The 19,514-nt window shown below is 39.7% G+C and overlaps 1 protein-coding gene across 3 annotated transcripts in view; it reads right to left on the reverse strand.

Moving 5' to 3' along the window:
* Nucleotides 1–10,894: 10,894 nt before the first annotated feature.
* klhdc8a (kelch domain containing 8A) overlaps nucleotides 10,895–19,514 on the reverse strand; it is a 48,375-nt gene continuing 39,755 nt past the window's right edge. For all 3 annotated transcript variants that reach the window (XM_020086564.2, XM_069513274.1, XM_069513281.1), the window contains 3 exons: nucleotides 19,091–19,192; nucleotides 16,025–16,173; nucleotides 10,895–12,056 (listed from right to left, as the gene is read on the reverse strand). In XM_020086564.2, the coding sequence (XP_019942123.1) occupies nucleotides 12,003–12,056; nucleotides 16,025–16,173; nucleotides 19,091–19,192 (305 nt within the window). In that variant the 3' untranslated portion in view covers nucleotides 10,895–12,002. The remainder of the gene's footprint in view (nucleotides 12,057–16,024; nucleotides 16,174–19,090; nucleotides 19,193–19,514) is intronic.

The following is a 19,514-nucleotide window of genomic DNA, read 5'->3' on the forward strand; positions in this document are numbered from 1 at the left end:
AAAGCACAAGAAAGACACAGGGATTAAGGATAAAATTAGTTATTGAGAAAAACTAATTAATATTAGTATTCATTTTTGCAACCCACAATGAGTGCTTATAATGTGACTTTATGACTTCAACACCATTTATTGTGTTATTGATCTCCTACAACTACTGTATCCATATTGACAATAGAACATTTTTTAACTGTCTTCTGTTGAAAATGTGTTTATAGACTTGTGTGTGGAGTTCTCCAAGGCTCAATCCTTGGGCATGTGTCATAAAAAACACCCAATATTTACCCTAGTCCAATGAATGGATCTGCCTCTATTACATTTGGTGCAAAAGAATAAAGGTTGAGAATGGCTGCTCTACTCAACTCTATGTCCATCAAGACCAAACACCAAGCCAGAGATCTCTGTGCAATCATTGCCTCAGAGTTAAAACTAAATTTGCATTCATTTTTGCCACAACACAAATAACGCTATTTCCCTCATGTTATTATTTGTGTGTCGCAGATTCTTTGCTTTTTGCATTTCAGTTTGCTTTAAGTTATTTTACTCTGAGCTGCACTTATTAACTACAAAATTACATTAATTAACATGTGCAATTAATAAAACGTGTAGCACAGAGACTTGACATGTGAAATATGGCATGCCAAATCATTTGACCTCGCTGTTTGCACATCCTTTAGATGCAGAGCAATATCTGAAGCCATGTTTTTTGCCCTGTGACAAAAACAATATTTACTCTCCTTTTAGATCTAGTTTGGCTCTAGTTTTGTGTGAAATCTGCAGTAAAAACATTGACCTCATCTTGATAGTATTCTCTGGATTTGTATGAGTTTATTACTGCAGTTTTTGCTCTTTAATGTTCACATAGTCACACACAATTTTCACATTATATTATATATTAATAAGACCTCCTTTTCTCCTAGGGACTGTACAGTATGTGCATGTTTTGTTATATGACAGATAAATTGCCTCAGCCTCCTCATGCTGTTCCTAGGAGAGCAGCGGCTCTAACAACGTCCCCAGAGGACCTGCAGCTTTGTTGGGCTGTTTGCCTGTTGCTATACAGCCGCTCGGCTCAGCATCAGCAGCCCCGGCATTGCCCAGAGAGCAGCAGCTACAATCCATCCACACACCCCCACCCGAGCCCACCATTTGCTGGCAAAGTTGTGAGCGGAGCCTTTTTTTTTTTGCACATGGCGTAAACATCCAGTAATGGCAGGGGCATGAGTCAGTCACACTGCGGCACACTGTGGTCTGAGGGTGGATGTGTTTGTTGCTTTTTTACCTAGAATCATGGGTGAGCAGGAACTTGTGACTTGTTAGGGGGAGCCACCTGTTCCAACAGGCAGGTTTACTCAGTTACCTGGAACAGCCCTTCTACATAAGGCCTTTATCTGTTTTGTCACATTTGAGAGGGTTCTGTTTGGTTTTTAATCAGCAAAGATTTCCAGATAACACAGTTGGACTGTTTTCTGGAAGAGATATCTGTTCATCTATGGTTAGTGCAAATAACAAGAGTCACATTTCAACTTCATTCTGTGTTTTTTTGTCAGCAATCAGTTGTGTGTAATATCTCAGGCTTATTCACTTTCATTCAATTCAAAATGAATTTATGTCTATCTGTTACTGTGAAGGAGATATCCACCACTGCATTTTATTCAAAATAATTAACCAAACAAAATGAACTAAAACTATTTTTGACTGGTGCAGTTTACAGACCCATAAGCCTCTCTGTAAGGCAGCACTCACCCAGTTAGATCATTATGACCTCGTTTTTAAGCTTTAACCTTTTTGTGTTATTTGATGTGATTTTTTCCTTTTTGATTTGTTAAAAATGAAACAAATACAGTTATGTAATATTTAGTTGAAAATCTGATGACGATGCCGGTGAAGAGCTTAGACAAGTTAAGTTAAGTTTCTCTTCATGTTTTAACAGTTTTGTTGATGATGAAACCGACTTTATCTGCCAAATCTGCTCTTTGTTGTTAATATTTTAACTCATGTACAGTTTACACAAACACACAATCATTTGTAAAAATGAAATCACAGCCACATTGTTTGAGCTGAGCATGTCTGTCATTCATTGATAGGATGTCTGTCAAACTGAATGGAAACAGAATGGTATCTTTCATGTACTATCTTACAAAAATCTTTAAAGCTGCAAGAGTCAGTATTTCCCATCACAGCATCAAAGGACAACTGAATGTGATGAACCGTACGATAATTACCACAGACAATGTGGCTTTTCTCAGTATCCACAGCATTTGTTTTTGCGTAATTTAGCTCATTGCCCTCGACTAGCTGATGAACACTGCAGCATTATATTTTTCACAAGTCAGTGGAAATTAAAAGAGACCTTAAAAAAGAGGGAGTAACCTGTAGGCTAAAAAGTTTAAACGCCTATATTATTTGCCAATTTATGCAGGTATTTATAGATTTATTCACTGCTAACAATAAGTATAAAACAAATGCAAAATTATTTAGAAAAAAAATCCCCTCTAGACAACTGCTGTGAATCCAAGTAGACTGCAGAAAATAACTTTGATATAGTATTATTTTCCAAAAAGTCAATTATTCCCTAAGGTACAGCTGCTTTTTTTTAACATTGGTATTAATGATGGTTGTCAAATGTCTTACTGAGACAGAATCACCATGCAGTACCAGAATATGTCAATTAAAGCAGAAATGGAATCACTTTAATGATTTTTATTATTTACACCTTTTCTTGACACTTCAAAATGTCATAATTACTAAGTCGTCGCATGTTTTCTGCTGGAAAAACATGTAAAAAGTCTCTTGTTTCCTCCCGGGGCCATTTCAGTACGTTTTTTTCCACAGCCTTCCTAACCTCCTTAACTACCTTGGTATATAATTTCTGAAAGGGGCCTTAATGATCTTCAAGGAGCTGATGCAGTTACCTTGTTTCCAGATAGTCTGGCCTGGTGCTGCACACTGACTGTGGCCCTGTATGAATGCATGCATGGAGAGTGGAAACTCACGGGTTGTCCTTAAGAGGATTCAGGGGCTAAGAGGATTCATTCTTAGGTTCAGTACACATGATACAGTATTCAATAGACAAGCTGTGAGTCGTATTCATCACTAGCATTTCTAACAGGATATCCTTTGTGTGTCTAAAAACGCATCATCTGGTGAGTGTAAAATATGTGTCCTGAAGGAGTTTTCCCTGGTACGAGACACAATCCTTGTGCTTACCAAATTGAATCACACGTTTGTCCTGTATCTCTAAGTTGAAACCGGTAAAAAAGTCTTGACAAAGATCTTCTCCTGATCAGAGCAAAGCACTGATCACTTCTGTATTGTTCATACCACGAGGACAACTACAAACCTTTACATCTCAAGGTCTCGACCTTACTATGGGAGGTGCCTTGATATTATGTACATTACGATTGTGCGTGATACAAAATTAATTGAATTGAAAACCTGGGAAAAGATTGTTCATATTTAAAAAGGTTTTTCATCTGACGGTTTATCTTAAACTAGTTTTTAAATTAAAAAATTTTCACACAGAGAAAGTGCCTGGAAGAAAATTTAATTTTGGGAAAAACTGGCATTGATTTAATTCAACCTATCTCTATAGCACTTATCCGTTGAGGATCCGGGTCACCCTTCATTTGCCCCAATGCCACCCAGTTGACTTTGGGTGAGATAAAGGTCACAGGGCAAACAACCATTCACTCTCATATTCACACGTGTGCAATCATTTTAGAGACTCCAATCTCAAAGTGTTGGATTGTGGGAAGAAGCCACAAAGACACAGGGAGAACATGCAAACTTCACGCAGAAAGCCCTTATGAGCCGAACCAGGATTTGAACCTTCTTGCTGTAAGGTGACAGTGCTAATCACTGCACCACGCCGCCCTACACCTATCATCCCCCTCCCTTTTCCCAAAAAATGTATTTATCCAGAGAGAAGACATATTGTAATATTTTGAACCAAATGTTGAATACGGAACAGTGTGACCTTACTCATCTGGCAAATGTTCCGTGTAACTATACGAGAGGGTATGTAAGGTTAGGAAATCTACCTGGGGACGCCTCTCGGAAGATGTTTGCTTTAGAGCGACAAAAAGACACAGACTGGCATTGAAGGGTGAAATAGCTAACTGAATGAAGACGTGGTTTATGTGTGGACATACAGTACAGTGCACTATGGGGTCCTTCTGCTGGTTAATGATCCTCCAACCTCCTTTTCCAAACCAGGAAGTGAGGTGAGGAGGGGAGACAAAACAGCACTGGGCCCCAGCAACACATCGGCAAAGTGGCTGTCCCTGGCAACGCCAAGGCGGTCTCTGCCAGTTTTGGGCCACTTCTGTGCCGGGGGGCTTCTTTGAGCCCAGAAGAATGTCGGGGGGGAGATTTGGAAACCTTCCCTTAGCTCAGGATGAATGGCTGTCCACCAAACATACTCCCCCACTCTCACTCGCTTCCATCCCCTCCAATCTTCCAGTCCAGAAAGCTGCGACAGGCCCAAGTTTGAGTTTTCACTTTTTCTCCTCATTCTCCTGAGTCATACTCTGAGGAGAGACACCCCCATCGTCACCCAGTCACTTCTTAGCCAAAATGACTTTCAAAGATATCTAGATTTATCAACTTTATTACAGGAGACCAAGAGACCATGTAAAATGGTGGTAGATGGAGAATGTACACTAGCTAGTGCTAACTTGCTGTAGCTGTCTGTAGCTGTCTCTCAATGCAAGGCTGTGTCCTTCAGAGGACGCAGCCCACATAGGAGGCTGAGGGCCGAGTAGACCAAAGCAGAACCAAAGTAAGACAATCTGGTCCAAAGAGACTTCTCATGATCGACGTCATCAGCTTGTCCCACCCTTTTTTGCTGTTACCTAGCAACAGAGTTGCAGTTGAACACAACAAGGACATTTTTTATGCCCCTTGGATTTCAATTGAATTCAATCGAATACCTTTTAATTTTATTCATGAGTTTTTTTGCCATGCATTTTAAGAAGCAGTTTGTTTCCTAGCTAAGATACATGCTATAGAAGTAAAGTATTTTTTTTTCAAATGTGTCATCAAAACCTGTGAGGTGACGTTGCCACGTTGGAGAGGTTTGTAATTGTTAAGATCTTTAAAAGGTAAACTGTATGTGTGGAAAGCAGAAGAGCAGAGGTAGATAAAGGTTTGAAGGTTTATTGTATAAACTGTGTGATAATATGATTCAAACAAGAGATGGTTGCAGGTAAGTTGAGGTTGGTTTGCGATAAAAGTTCCAGGTTTCCATTTCCAGACCAGGTTCTTGGTTACTGATTTAGCATTCTGAATACACAGCTGTATGTTAAAGCAGGCAGGAGATGGCGGACACAGCAAATCAGAAATATAATCAAAGCTACACGACAACTAACCAAATGTTTCTCATACTAAAGCAGAAAGGAGTTGGTCGTACTATTTCTACCCCATTGTGAGACTGGAGGATGTGGCAGAGTCTGGTTGAATGAGCAGGGTTTGTATAGATCTGGAGGATTCTCAGGTGAGCAGCTGAGAAGGCAGGAAGCCGAGTTGATTGACAGCCATGCCCAGAAGGAACCCACAAGACACTCAGACAGGAGCAGGGACAAAAGCCAGAGGAACAACATGGAGGAGCAAAAGGTCCTGAGGCTTCACATCCCAACAGCAATTACTTGCTTGGTACATTATTTGTTTTGCATAAGTTCTCTTATTCTTCAGCTGTGAACATCAACACATGTTGACTGATAATCTCATTAAAACATGAAGCTTGCCAACGCAGTTCAATGACAACTAACTGAATACTACTATTACAACAAAAAACTAGATCCACTTTGAATGACATTTGAGTATTGACGTTGAGTGGACGCCCTGACCTTTGACCCCAGACTCTAGTAATGAATGAGCTGGGACCTTTCAAATGGTTGTAACATGGAAAAACCAGAGTGACGATTGATAAAGTTACTTATTCAGACAGACACTCTGCAACATAGAAATCTGTTTGTAAATGACAGAAAGGTGTTAGAGAGTAACTGGCAGCTTGGTGTGTGTGTGTGTGTGTGTGTGTGTGTGTGTGTGTGTGTGTGTGTGCATGGGTGGGTGAAGAGTAACCTCCTGCAGGCAGCACATGGTTCACCCATTAAACAAAACAGAGATCATCATCACATCATGGAGAGATGGAAATGGAAATATTTAGTTTGAGATCAGACCAGTGTGGAGCAGACCTGCCCTGTGTTAAGTGTTTTTTTTTTAAAGTTTTAACCTGTTGTGTATCTTGTATAGTTTGCATTACTGATTCGCCAATAATGTAATGTAATGAATTATTATCCTTCTGCTATTTTAGATTACGTTGTTGTCCATTTATTGGATTACAGTAAAACAATCAGTATGCAAGGACATGGTTGAGTTATATAATCCATTCAAACAAATGTCACACCTGCGTCTATTTCTGTCAGTTGGCTTTTCATTGTAATGTATTAGCACATGTGGACTGTTGTGAATTGTAATGTGTAACTCAAGCCAGTCTGAAGTCATGGTTTTCATAAAAATAAAAAGGATTACCTCATCAAAGAAAACACAAATTATCTGGACAATGGTTGGAAATCTTTGCTCAAACAATATTCAATTTAAGAAAAAAATGTAGATATTTTTTAAAAAATTAAACAGTCTAACCTATTAAAGGTTCAGTGTGTAGAATCTAGTGGTGAAGTTTCATGTTGCAGCTTAGTACCCCTCACCTCACCGTCCCCTTCCAAACATGAAAAGCTCAGCATGTGGTGAACTTCAGTTGTCATAGAAACTCAAAAGGTGTTTAGTTTGTCCAGTTTGGACGACTGTAAAAAAACATGACGGTCTCCATGGAGAGGACCCACTCCCTATGTAAATATAAAGTATTTAAATATAAAGGGCTCATTCTAGAGTAAAGAAACAACCATTTGTACAATTTAGATGAAATACACTAGTGAAAACATCACTAGGATTATTTTATATTCAATTTCTGCCAATAGATCCGTTTAAGTTAAATCTTCAAGGTCACTGGACTGCTTCTTGTTCATTCATGGAATGTGTATAATTGTATAATTTTTTTGACTATTAATTGGAAATTGAGCTTCAACGTTGAACTAGTCCAGTACTTGATCCCATGAAACACAACTTGTCATGAGTTAGTCTCAACTGACAACAATAATATTTCAACCCAATTTTACAGCATTAAATAAATGATTAATATCAAAATTATCAGAAACATGAACATACATCTGAGCGGTAATAATTACCGAAAATGACAGAAACCATCTTGTATCTTGAAAAATGTATTTGAAGTGTTTTGACTTTTTAGTTTATCCAATCTGTGGACATGGGAAAGAGTTTATGTCCTACATTGCAATCAAAAAGAAAAAAAATCTGCTTCTTGGTAGAGCCAGCATCCCATGTACTGAGGCTTGAATGTCATGTCTCGTCCGTCAAGCATAACAGATTTGTCCTCTGGGTTGGGAGTGTAAATAATACCATTCATCACATACTTTGAGCAGACTACTCCCACCACCACCATGTACCTATATTCACACACATAGACAGGCACATACGCACAAATATTGTTCTGAAATATTTCAGTGTGTAAATATACTTGTTCCCATATGTTATGCAACAGGTTCAAAAACCTTGAGCTCAGAAAAAGATCACAGCTGATTCAGGACACTGTGAGTTTGTGTCCCTTTTTTCCTTTTTTCCTCTGTCACACTCACAGTGACGCACAGTGAAGGGACATGAAGCAGAGTCTGCAGCATGTAGCAGCTGAAGGGTCTAATGACATGACTTGACAATGTTCTGCGTTACTGCAAATGAGATCATCTACAAAACATTAATACTAATATTGACCGGTTGTTATTCATCAGACTGTACCTTCCATGCAACATTCTTTTCACCATTTTCCTCTTTGAAGATTAAACTCAGTTAAAATGAACGGAGCAAACTAATTTATAAATATGTTGTGTCATTGTCTTGGCTCAGTTATTAGTGTGCCTTTACTATCTATCAGGGGCAGCATAAATAAACTGTGGCTGAACTTTCACTTATAAGATTATAGGCCATTTGCATTTTCTCTTTCCCTTTTCAGACATATTTTCCATTAAATACACATTTATTTCCGTCAGTCACGTATTTAAACTTTGTGTCAACATTCAGGCCAGTGTCACTGGTGTAGGCTAATACCCGCCCCCACTCAGTGTCTCTGCTGCTTTTTCAGGGAAATTAGTCTAACTGAGTTAATGTGGAAAAAACACAGAGAGGAATAGAGCAGCCACAGAGAGCGCTCAAGACACGCAGCCTGCCGCACTTGAATGCAATCAGCCCGTTTTAGATTGGATGATGTCTTGAATGTGTGTGTGTGTGCATGAGTCATTTATCCTCACACAGGAAGTTAGCGTAGATGTAGAGTAAGCTGTGAATAAGCATTGACCTCAAGAGCCTGAACAACCATCAAACCTGGCTGTAACATTCACTACACTAACATGCACAAAACATTCAGGTGTTTGCCCTTAATCCAGAAAAAGAAAACATTTCTTCTAAAATGCTCCATGTTTAATAAAAGCAAATTTTCTTCTATTAATTCCCTCTGCCATGTAGCCATGCAGCTCTGGTTAATGTAAAACAAATGAGGGCTCGGCTCTTCCTAACTTAACTGCCCCTCATTGGGTCCAAATAAATGACTTCATAATGTTTAAAAATAGTGTGTTTTTCCAGAAATGTGGGCTTTTATTTAGTGTATGCATCCCTGCCCCAGCTTTGGTTTGTGTCCGACACACAGAGCTGACAGTAAATTCTGTCACAAACGCTACACATGAGATGCTCATTACCAATGTGCTGTATACATGTAAAAAGAAGGCTCCTAAGACATGAACAATATCGGCATATCCTTCTTCTTAACAGAGAATCTGTTCTACCGCAATAGATACACAGCAAATTGCAAATCTGGAGTTTCAAAAATAAAACTCTTGCCATTCAAGCAGGTTTTCAGAGTACAAACATTCAAACAGTAGGTAGGAAGAAAAACAGATGACATTTTGGAAGAAGACAACAGCTACTTGAGACAATGCTGAGATACACACACTAATGTTTTGCCAGTCAGTGTATATAAAGATGGGTGGCGTGTGTCCACTTCCTCCCACTGTACCAGAATGACACAAAAATGTGGACACAGATGTGGGTGCTGCCATCTTGTGCTGGTGTTGGAATTTGGAACAAATATTATAGCCTCAAATAAACAAACATATCAGAAACAAGAGCATTTGAACTTGACGTGATGAGAACTACCAAAAATCACAGAAAATACTTGTATTTATCTTGCACTTTAACTTTTTAGTTTGGTCCAAATCACTTTAACTAACAAACAGACAGGGATTATGACCAATACTGCAGCCAACCACCAGGGGGCAATAGTCGTCCATCTTTATATGCAGTCTCTGGCAAACAATTCTGTTATGCATATTGATACAGATTTCTGATGACAGGACAGGCAGAGGACTGAATGCAGTCACATAAATATGTTGATGCAATAAAGCAGCTTTTTGGAAGAGACAACAGGCCTACAGTCAGATGTGTGGACACGATGGCAGAAAGGTCTCCAGGTGCAACAGGAAAATAAAACAGGAGGCTGATACACAGGAAAAATCATTGAATAGAGACAGAAATGTGAGCAGATGGTTTGACGGTGAGTGGGGACAAATGATATAATGCTGCTTTCCAGGCAACTCAGAGGCTGAGATTTTCTGATCTGCAATAAAGAATACAATGTCACATGGCACTCAAAGTCCCACTTCCTACTTCTTATCTTGCAGCAAGACTCCGATTTTATTGAGGGACAATTGTCTATTGTCACACAACAATGGCGGCATGGAGGTGTTGACTGTAAATGCAAAACTGTCAATCAAAGACTGACACATGGACAAACAAGATGTCAAACTGGCCAACTCAGGGTCCGGACAGTGTTTCCAAACTTCTCTGTTTTAGCGACTCTAAGAGATCAGACGTATCTGTAGCAAACATAGTTGTATGAATGTAGCCTTTGGCTCTGTGGAGCAGGGCAGCTTGGAAGATCATCATCTCATTTACCTACTTTTCTTCTGGGGTCTTCAACCCATAGATATCTCGGGGAAATAGTCAGACAAGTTCTAGAGTAAGAGAACTAATCACAGTCTCCAGGGCCATAAAGGAAAGTGGTTGGCTTGGGAGCAGGAGCAGTGGACTAGCTGGTTTAAGACAGGAAGGCTGCAGGCTCACTAACTCCAGCCAATTTGGCCGGAATGCAGGCTGAGGTGTTAGCATGCTGGAAGGTAGCGGAGCAAAGACTTGCTGACTGGAGTCCAGACTGGAGGCTAACAGGCCACACTGGGACACTGGCTGGTGGTTAGCACATTGAAAGACTGGCTGCTGGCCAAAGCACTCAGTCGACCCGCTGTCGCCAGGACTCACACTGAAACCCGACATGTACACACACACACTATCAGTGTGATCTGTCTTATCTAATACGTGTCTCCGCCCACCTGTTTCAACTACTCCCCATTTAAATCAACTCCAGGGCTCTGACCAGATCACTACATGCTGATAGCTAGTAATGCACTGGAAGCTAAGACTTGTTAGTTTGGTGTACTGAGCATTTTGCACTCAATACTTTTGATTATTGCAGTTTAAGGCAGGAAAATGACTCTTCATGTTGATGCACTGATTACTAATATCTGTCTTGTTGGTTATCTTTATGTAATCATGACAACTACTGTATGTGATAGCGTTAAACTGACAGCTAGTTTATCATCACAGCCACTTATAAGTACTATATGCAGTCAGCTTGCACAGCTTTGATTCAAAGAAGCTCTCACATGCTCATGTTGGAGTGCATGTGTGTGAACACTGCCATCTAGTGCCAAAGAAGTGCGATACAAAACACAATTCCCATTTATTCTATTGAATATGAAGACTCGTGTCCTATACGATTATTTGACATAACAGAGAATGATCAGGTAGGATCAAATAAACTGAATCCTTAATACAATGAAAATATTCTACAGGTGACAATAGTCTTGTGTTGTTTATAATGACAGTAAACATAAAACCATGTCTGAAGTCACAAAAACAAGTCTGCGATATCACAACTTGACTAAAAAGTTAGTAAGTGATGATAATTACTGCACAGCACATGTTGCACAAATGAAACACTGAATAAAAGAGACATTTGTATTGCTCAGGAATCAAATGTGTACAATCATCCTCTTATTTGCCTAAACCAACACGTAAACACATCACTTAAACATCCATTTGGTCATTTCATACATCTAATCTCTTCATATATGCAGTTCATTTAAACAGATCTATGGTAAAAATCACAAATGTGCACTGTTACAGCACAGATAAGTGGTAGTACAGCATTCTCAGTGTAATAACTACAATACACTAGACCAGAAATTATTGATATTAGAATCAACCTCCACTCACTGTTGATGCTTCAGTGCAAATGTTGTTACTGTACAGTTTTATAAATAAACCTCCCTCTTTTGTAATGACTTTCTTTATATAATATTGCATGTTTCATCAAACTAGATAAAAATCTTATATGGAAATCACACTGTCTACATATGCTCAGTTGTTAGCAAGCTGATCACAAATAAACACATTTTAACAAACATGAAATGCATGTACCCAAAAAACACAGGTCTTCCATGTATTTTCAGTCTATAGTACTAGACATGTTCGCTACAAAATGTTGTCTTACCCAAAGTATGCACAACAACGTACAACGCAGAAGTGTCACATACTGAAAGTATCAGGAGACATGAGTTGGGGTGAAGAAAGAGCCAGCTTCTCCATTGTGTGCTTCCATATGGGTCTCAGTGTCAGTGCAGTCCAACAGGGGGAAGTGTTATCTGTTGCACACGTCACGACTCCATCTGCCTCAGTGTTCTCAAAGCTTCGTACACACTGCACTACAGTCGGATTCAGGAGGGTTGCTGGAATCTGATTTGGGGTCAGTCTCAGTCTATAGGCTACACACACTCTTCTTCTTTCACATAGAGGATCTCGTGGGCTGAGCTGGGAACCTGAGAGAGAACAAAATATAAAGATAGTGAAGATTTAAAGGCTGGGAGAGTTTCTCTATTGACATAGTAAGTGAACACGGTCCCTTGTCAATAGCTGAACCTGTTTTAGGTCAGTCTGCCAGGTATTGTATTTTAAGAATAACAGGTACGAGTATTAAAACATAACCAGGTCACTTAGTGGAAGAGCAAACCAAATAGAATTAAGAGTTATCTACCTTAAAACAAAAGTCTTATTTTCTTTCAGACCATGATACAAGAATCAGGTTAATAACAATCAATACTGTCAATAATTAGATTAATTAATATTGAGATGTTGGATGACACTCATGTGCAAACTCAGTCACTTTTAGTGGGCTAAAGATTTTTCCACAAGGGGGAGCTGCTCAGTCACTCACAGAACAGTTTCATTAATTCTAAAGTGATAGGTGCAGTGTTTTTAATGTTGCAGGGTTTTGTTTCTCTCTGGCTGCTTTCTTTGTGCTTTTATCTCAAGGATTTACAGTCTTCAGTGAGTATTAAAGAACAATATAACATATTTTCTATATGTGAGTAGCCAACTTTTAGTTATTTCTGTATTAACTGATTGGAGGCGGACAGAGCTCACGTTACGTCATACAGTTCACCAGTCAGCATTTAGCAAGACTGAATCAACTGACTTACAATTGCAATGTCACAATTTTAGTCATGGATACTTGATGTTTTATATATGAATGAAATCAAGTGATTGGAGGCTTTAAATGTACAAAATGTAACTTTGGCGTCTCGCAATCAAAACAAGACCCAGTTTGAAGAAACAGTGAAGCAGCATGGTAACATTGGAGTGGTTGTCTTCACCACCATTCCCGATGAAAATCTATCTGACGAGACTCGTCATCATTATGAATCATGTTCATGGATGAGATAATTTACGTTTTATTCATGTTAGGCAGCAAATGAATCATCGTGATCTATTATGAGTGATCAATACAAACAGTAGAAGGGAAAAACAGCTGACAGGCTAACTGGCTAACAGTGTGTTATTCCTCCGTCATATGTCATCTGCCCCAAAAGTAAAAGCAGAAATAAGCAAAGCCACAGTTAAACAGATCGGTGTAATTAAAAGTCTACCAAAATGAAACGTCATTGTACCTTGAATATAATTGGGGATTTGTGTGTTTTGAACTTTGTTGGAAACATTTTGGATCAATAAACAAGTCAACAAAATAATAACATAGGTCTAATTGGTTTTAGATAATTAAATGAAGAAATGTCATAGAGGTACATACTACATCTTTGAGTAAACTAAGAAATACAGATTGAACATGGTAAGCTTGAAATTGCAGTTATTAATTTTTGTTAATTCGTTATCTTTAATTTCTCCAATTAAACAATCTATAAACCGGGATTAATATTAAGCTACTTCAGGATCAAATCTGATCTGAGATGAAGTGTCAATTGTCTGTGACCTTTCTTAAAGTGTCATATGTTGGGCTTAAGAGTTCCTTTCCTTGGCAACAGCAGCTGACAAACCTCAACTCTAACTAACCATAAACTACTTAATTTCTTCTAATTGTTTTTAAAATATTTTCCCTACAATTCTACTGTGGTGCAGGTTGAACTGAAGCTGCAGGTCTGAATCTGTAGCTCAGACGGTGTTTGGTTTCACATAGTTTGCATTAACGAGTCCTTGAAATCTCACGTTAGGCCACAATGTTGTACAATGTCCCTTATTTTGCACAATCCTCAAATGGTGGCTTTTCTCTACATCACCTGTTCTGGTCTCTAAGTGTTCAAATTAGTATTGAACAAATCTAATTTCCTTCACTGAAGGCAGGAATAAACTGGAGTAAACTCTGCACAGCACTTCACTTTCTTCTGGATACTTTTCTCTTACAATTGATTCTTTGTAATCCATAGTAATATACAAGGTATATTTGCTTTGATTCCAGCAGAAATTGTTTTCTAATATCCTGCCCGACCAATCAGTCGACGGAGCGGAGGCCTGATTATGACTGATTTACAATTTAGAGAGTCAATAAATCATCTGAGAGAGACTTAGATTTAAGATGAGAAACAGAAGAAACTTCTGTCCCTGAAAACACAGTTGAAGCTGGAGAAGGACTTGATGTCCATCGCCCCCTGGTGGCTGGCTGCAGTACAGGTCATAAACCCCGCCTTTTCCACTAATTTTCACCTTCTTTCATATATGTCACATATCTAAAATCAGACATGTCCTGTTTCAAAAAGATGCAGAATAATTTGTCCACGCCTTTGTCACATCCAGACTTGATTATTGTAATTCCTTATTATCAGGCTCCAGCAGTAAATCGTTGAAGACTCTGCAGCTTGTCCAGAATGCTGCAGCACTGGTCCTGACAAGAACCAGGAAAAGGGTTCACATTTGTCCAGTATTAGCTTCACTACACTGGCTTCCAGTTAAATCTAGAATAGAATTTAAAATTCTCCTCCTCACCTACAACGCCCTTAAAAATATGCCACAATTATAAAGAGCTCATAGTACCATATCTCCCCACTAGAGCACTGTACTCCCAGAATTCAGGCTTACTTGTTGTCCGTAAAGTCTCTAAAGGTAGAGTGGGAGCCAGAGCTTTCAGCTCTCAAGCTCCTCATCTTGCATTTTCAGTTAGGGAGGCAGACACACTCTCTACGTTTAAGAGTAGGCTTGAAAACTTCCTTTTTGATAAAGCTTATAGTTAGAGCTGGTCCAGGCCTGTCTTTGACCTGCTCTTAGTTATGCTGCTATAGGTCTAGAATGTTGAGGGATACATGACACATGGAGCTTCTCTTTCCTCTTCTCCCTCCTTATCACATCAAAGAAATGAATGTCTCATCAATACATGTTACTGACTTGACTTCTTCCCCAGAGTCCCTGTGCCTTATTGTTCGCAGATCCAGGGCCATCGTGGATTATGATGATGGATCGCGAATCAGAGATCGTGATAGTAATGGCAGATCCTGTATCGTGCTGGCTGATCGTGATCATATTGGCGGATCCTGTATCATGTTGCCATCTGATCATGGATAGTGGATATGCTACAAACTGTTTACTCTAAATAATGATGTTCTCCATTGCATGTGGCATCTATTGCACTTCTGTCCATCCTGGGAGAGGGATCCCTCACATGTGGCTCTCTCTGAGGTTTCTATGTTCTTTTCCCCTGTTTAAGTTTTTTTTAATTTGTTTTTTCCTTACTCTTATTAAGGGTTAAGAGCAGAGGATGTCACACCTTGTTAAAGCCCTATTAGAAAAATTGTGATTTATGAATACGGGCTATACAAATAAAATTTGATTGATTGACTGATTAGTGCTCATGTTTCTGATTCATTTGGTTTTGATTAATTATTTGATGTAAGGAAAACAAGGTGAAACATCATGACTGACACTTGACAGAGACTTGGGATTCGTCAAGCCATGCACCATCCCCTGATCACTTCTGTGCACACTGGCTCCAGGTGTGCAAGATGGCAGTGGTTTGGCTTCATATCTGGAACGCCTTGTCGGTTTTTATCAACAGTTTGAATACTATGGATGAGCAGGTTTAATTTTGATAATTGTGTAGTAGAGAGGTTACTCTTGGTCATTCCTGCGCTGTTATTGTATGTATTTGTTATTAGATAAAAGTGCCGGTTGTTTCATGACACTGCTCATCACAGGGAGAAGTAGGACGTTACTCTCCAGCACTGTGGTGTGAAGTGAGTAAAGCAGGGACAGATGTGCGTAGGTGTGATCCTCATGGACAGACATGCAGTGAGTAAGTCGACAGACAGCTACACACATCCACACACAAACGTGAACTCTCACTCAGCAGCAGCTGCTGCTCCACATAATGGGTGATATTATAAATAAACTAGAAATAAAAATATTTTATTCCTCTTTTCTAAACAGTGAGCATCAGCTGCTAAGTTACTGTAATTACTTTCTGCTCAACAGAACAAAACCTTTGCAGTTACACTGAGGCCTTCTGTACCTGGTTGACTCCCCCCACCACCAGGAGGCGGTCTCTGATGACAATGGAGGAGGCGGAGCATCTTGGGAAGCTCATGGGTGCCAACCTCTCCCACTTCTTCCTCTGAGGATCAAAGGCCTCCACTGTGTCCAGAGCCGAGGGTTCATGACCTAAAGGATATAGGAGGACATGAAAACACATACAGTCACAGCAGACATATCCAAACACGTATATTTCTTTTATACTGGCTCATATTTCGAACTTATATATCCTGAAAATCTCATTTATCTCAGATTTACATTTACATCAGAATTTAGCTAAAATGCTGCAGCTAATCAGGTGTTTGAACTATTTTTCTATCCAGGGGTTAAATTTTGAGGGTGGGGAGATATTTTCTATGAGGGCGAGTGTTCACCACAAACCGTAAACAGCTTTCATTGCAACTATTTCTCAAAAGAAAGCAGCACCAATTAACACGGTGGACGTCATGCTCCGTGGATGTCATGAGAAACTCAAAAAAGATGTTGCTGTTGAATTTGATAAATCTCTTTTTTTGATGCTGCAGCACAAAGTGAATTAATATACCTCCTCTGAATTATTTATGTTTTGTTTATTTTGATGAAGCCAGCATAAAAACGGATTTGAGGGAACTTTAGAACTTCAGAACTTTAAAGTCTCAAAAGACAATAACAAGTCAAATATATATTGTTCAGTCAGGAACACTATGTCATGATTTACCAATTAGATAAATAAAGAACCCCCCTGGGTGTAGCAGGCAGTGTACCTTTGTTTAGGATGAATATCGTTTGCGACCGTGTTTGGACTCGGTGCTAAAAGGTGGAGGCTGGGGTGGTGGAGGCAAGCTGCCGGCAGAAGGCGTAGATGCCAGTGTAGCTGAGCAGGGATCAGTGAGGATGAGGTCGTATTTAAAGAGACCGCTTTGGTGAGAGAATGGCTGTGATTGGTGGGTGGATGACGAGCACCCATAACCTATTGGTAGCTGGCAGCTGAGCACATGACTCAAGGTCTTGCATGAACTAACGCAATGCTTCATTAGTACTTTTCTTAAAGAGACAGCCAGTGCCTTGTTATTTTTTATTAATATAAGATATTAGAGTTTAGAGATTAAATTTCCAGTGCAAATATAATTGTATGTAAGTAATAAAATGCCTGAAATAATAAACTTGATAAGGCAGAAATAGCTCTGATGGTGCTGGAGTTGTTCCTAATGATTTCACTGCAGGCTATAATCCTATGCAATGGTTATCAGTTTGCTGTGCTGATGGTCGATTAATTGAAAAGTTACCTTGGGGACCTGCACCAATTGTACAGTACTAGCTGTCAATCACACGGTGTCTACATCCGAATGCATACAGTTGTTTATTGTCTATTTGACCCTAAATGGGACCATAATACAAAATGAACATCTTGACTTTTATAGAAACAGAGTCCTCATTCGAGAGAACAAAGTTTCAGACAGACAGACAGACAGACATTAAATGCTTCAGCTGATAAACCAGAATTATTGCACTGCGGTTGGATGCCTCCACCAACCAGTGCAGTTTCAGTGAACATATTTCTAAATACTTTTTTCCCCAGATTCCTGTAAGGTGACTGTGACCTTTGACCACTGAAATGTAATCACTTTATCTTTGAGTCCAATTGAATTTTACCAGATGTAATGAAATTCTCTACGGGCAGGCCTAATACATCACATTTACAGGGAATTGAGGCGTCTGTGAACTTGACCTTTGAACACGAATGTAATGAAAATCCCTTTAGTTATTTCATGAACTGTCTTCAAAACAACACCAGGTCATGTGACCTTGACCTTTTGACCTTCTAGCACAAAAGTGTTATCAGTTCATCTTTGTGTCTAAGTTAATGTTTGTACCAAATTTGACCATATTTCCTTGAGTTGATCTTAAGATATCAAGTTCAATAAAAACAAACATAAAAAGCAAAGTAATTAAGCTTTTTAGGGCGACAGTCATTTTATTTTGCTCTTATAATGGTCTCTCACCTCGAGAATTCATTCAACTCAAATAATTAACATGGGAGCCTTTTTAGTTTAATTATATTTTATATCATATATACTCATTAGTGGGCTTGCATTTGGCTCAGACCAAAACTCTCCCTGGATATAAAGGCAGCAGGAGAGCTGCCACAGGGAGAAACACATGAAGTAGAGACTGCCACATATGAAGATAGAGACAGACAGAACTAAGCTGCTGCTGCTGCTGCTGCTGCTGCTGTAAGGTTGTGTTTTTGGCTCTAAGGTTAGTTAAATCAAGTATTTTAGCTGTTTCTTTTAAATGAAACATGCTGAAAAGCTATTCTTTCTTCCCAGTCGGGAGTAAAGCTGACGCCCGCTCCTGTTCCTGGTCCCCGGACTCTGAGGCGCAGGCTCATGCTTTTCAATGGGGATTAACTTATTATTGGAGCCACCATCAAGTGGCCACTCAGTGAACTGCAGTTTTTTACACTTTGGCATCAGCTTCACCTCTCAGACCCGGCTGTTGCCGCTTGGTTTCTCCCTGTGGCAGCTCTCCTGCTGCCTTTAAATCCATAGAGAGTATTTGTCCAACTGGACTCAGCTGTACCAATTTACCCTCCCTAGTACAGCTGGAGGTGCTCTCCGAGGCACCCCCACGCCCACATCATTCATTCATTCACTCACTTCATCCTGACACCAATCACTCACTTCGTCTTGGATGATGTTGATTTTGATTTGTTTGTAATAGCTGCCACATTATTAACACTGATCACCACATACTGATCAATACTTCTCTTACATGAGCAATCGCTGTTTTTATAGCTGCCCATATTTACAGTCATTGACACATCGGTAAACACAGATTGGGTAAAACCAACTTGATCTAAACGAACACAAATAACAATCATGCTTATTTGCATATAGAGCGAGCTGAGAGCTGATCACAAGGGCTCACAACTCTTCCATAATAGCATTTGCTGATACTTGCGTGCGCCCCAGTGCAAATATATAGTCAATCGATGGTTGTTGGGGCGACGGTGACTGATTGGAAAATTTTGCAGAAGTTTTAGTTTACCATTTGTCTCTCTTACCAAGTCCTCCTGCTACGACCATCCGGCCGCGCAGGAACGCAGCAGCAAAGTCAGCCCTCTTTGTTTTCAGTGCCACCGTCTCCTCCGACTTCAACCACACACCTACAGACAAAGAAGAAGAAGAAACACGAGCATGAATTAGTAAATGTGTGAGTGTGGGTGGGCAAAGTTTTCAAAGTATTTGAGGGGAAGTCCAGTGGCACTGTAGTCCACCTTCAGATGAACACAATGCTGCTGAGCCTGTTTACGCAGAGTGACCTTCCACAAACAGGTCATCCACCAGGCAGCTGCAGTGAGGACTTGAACATACAGTGCACACACACACAGACACACCTGGCAAGGGCGCACAAAGGTTATAACAAACAGACAGAGAGGGGACAGGAAGGCTGGACCTGGAGGTCAGAGAGGACATCTTTGTTTGCCT

This window comes from Paralichthys olivaceus, chromosome 2, assembly GCF_024713975.1.
Source record: "Paralichthys olivaceus isolate ysfri-2021 chromosome 2, ASM2471397v2, whole genome shotgun sequence".
Taxonomy (NCBI): domain Eukaryota; kingdom Metazoa; phylum Chordata; class Actinopteri; order Pleuronectiformes; family Paralichthyidae; genus Paralichthys; species Paralichthys olivaceus.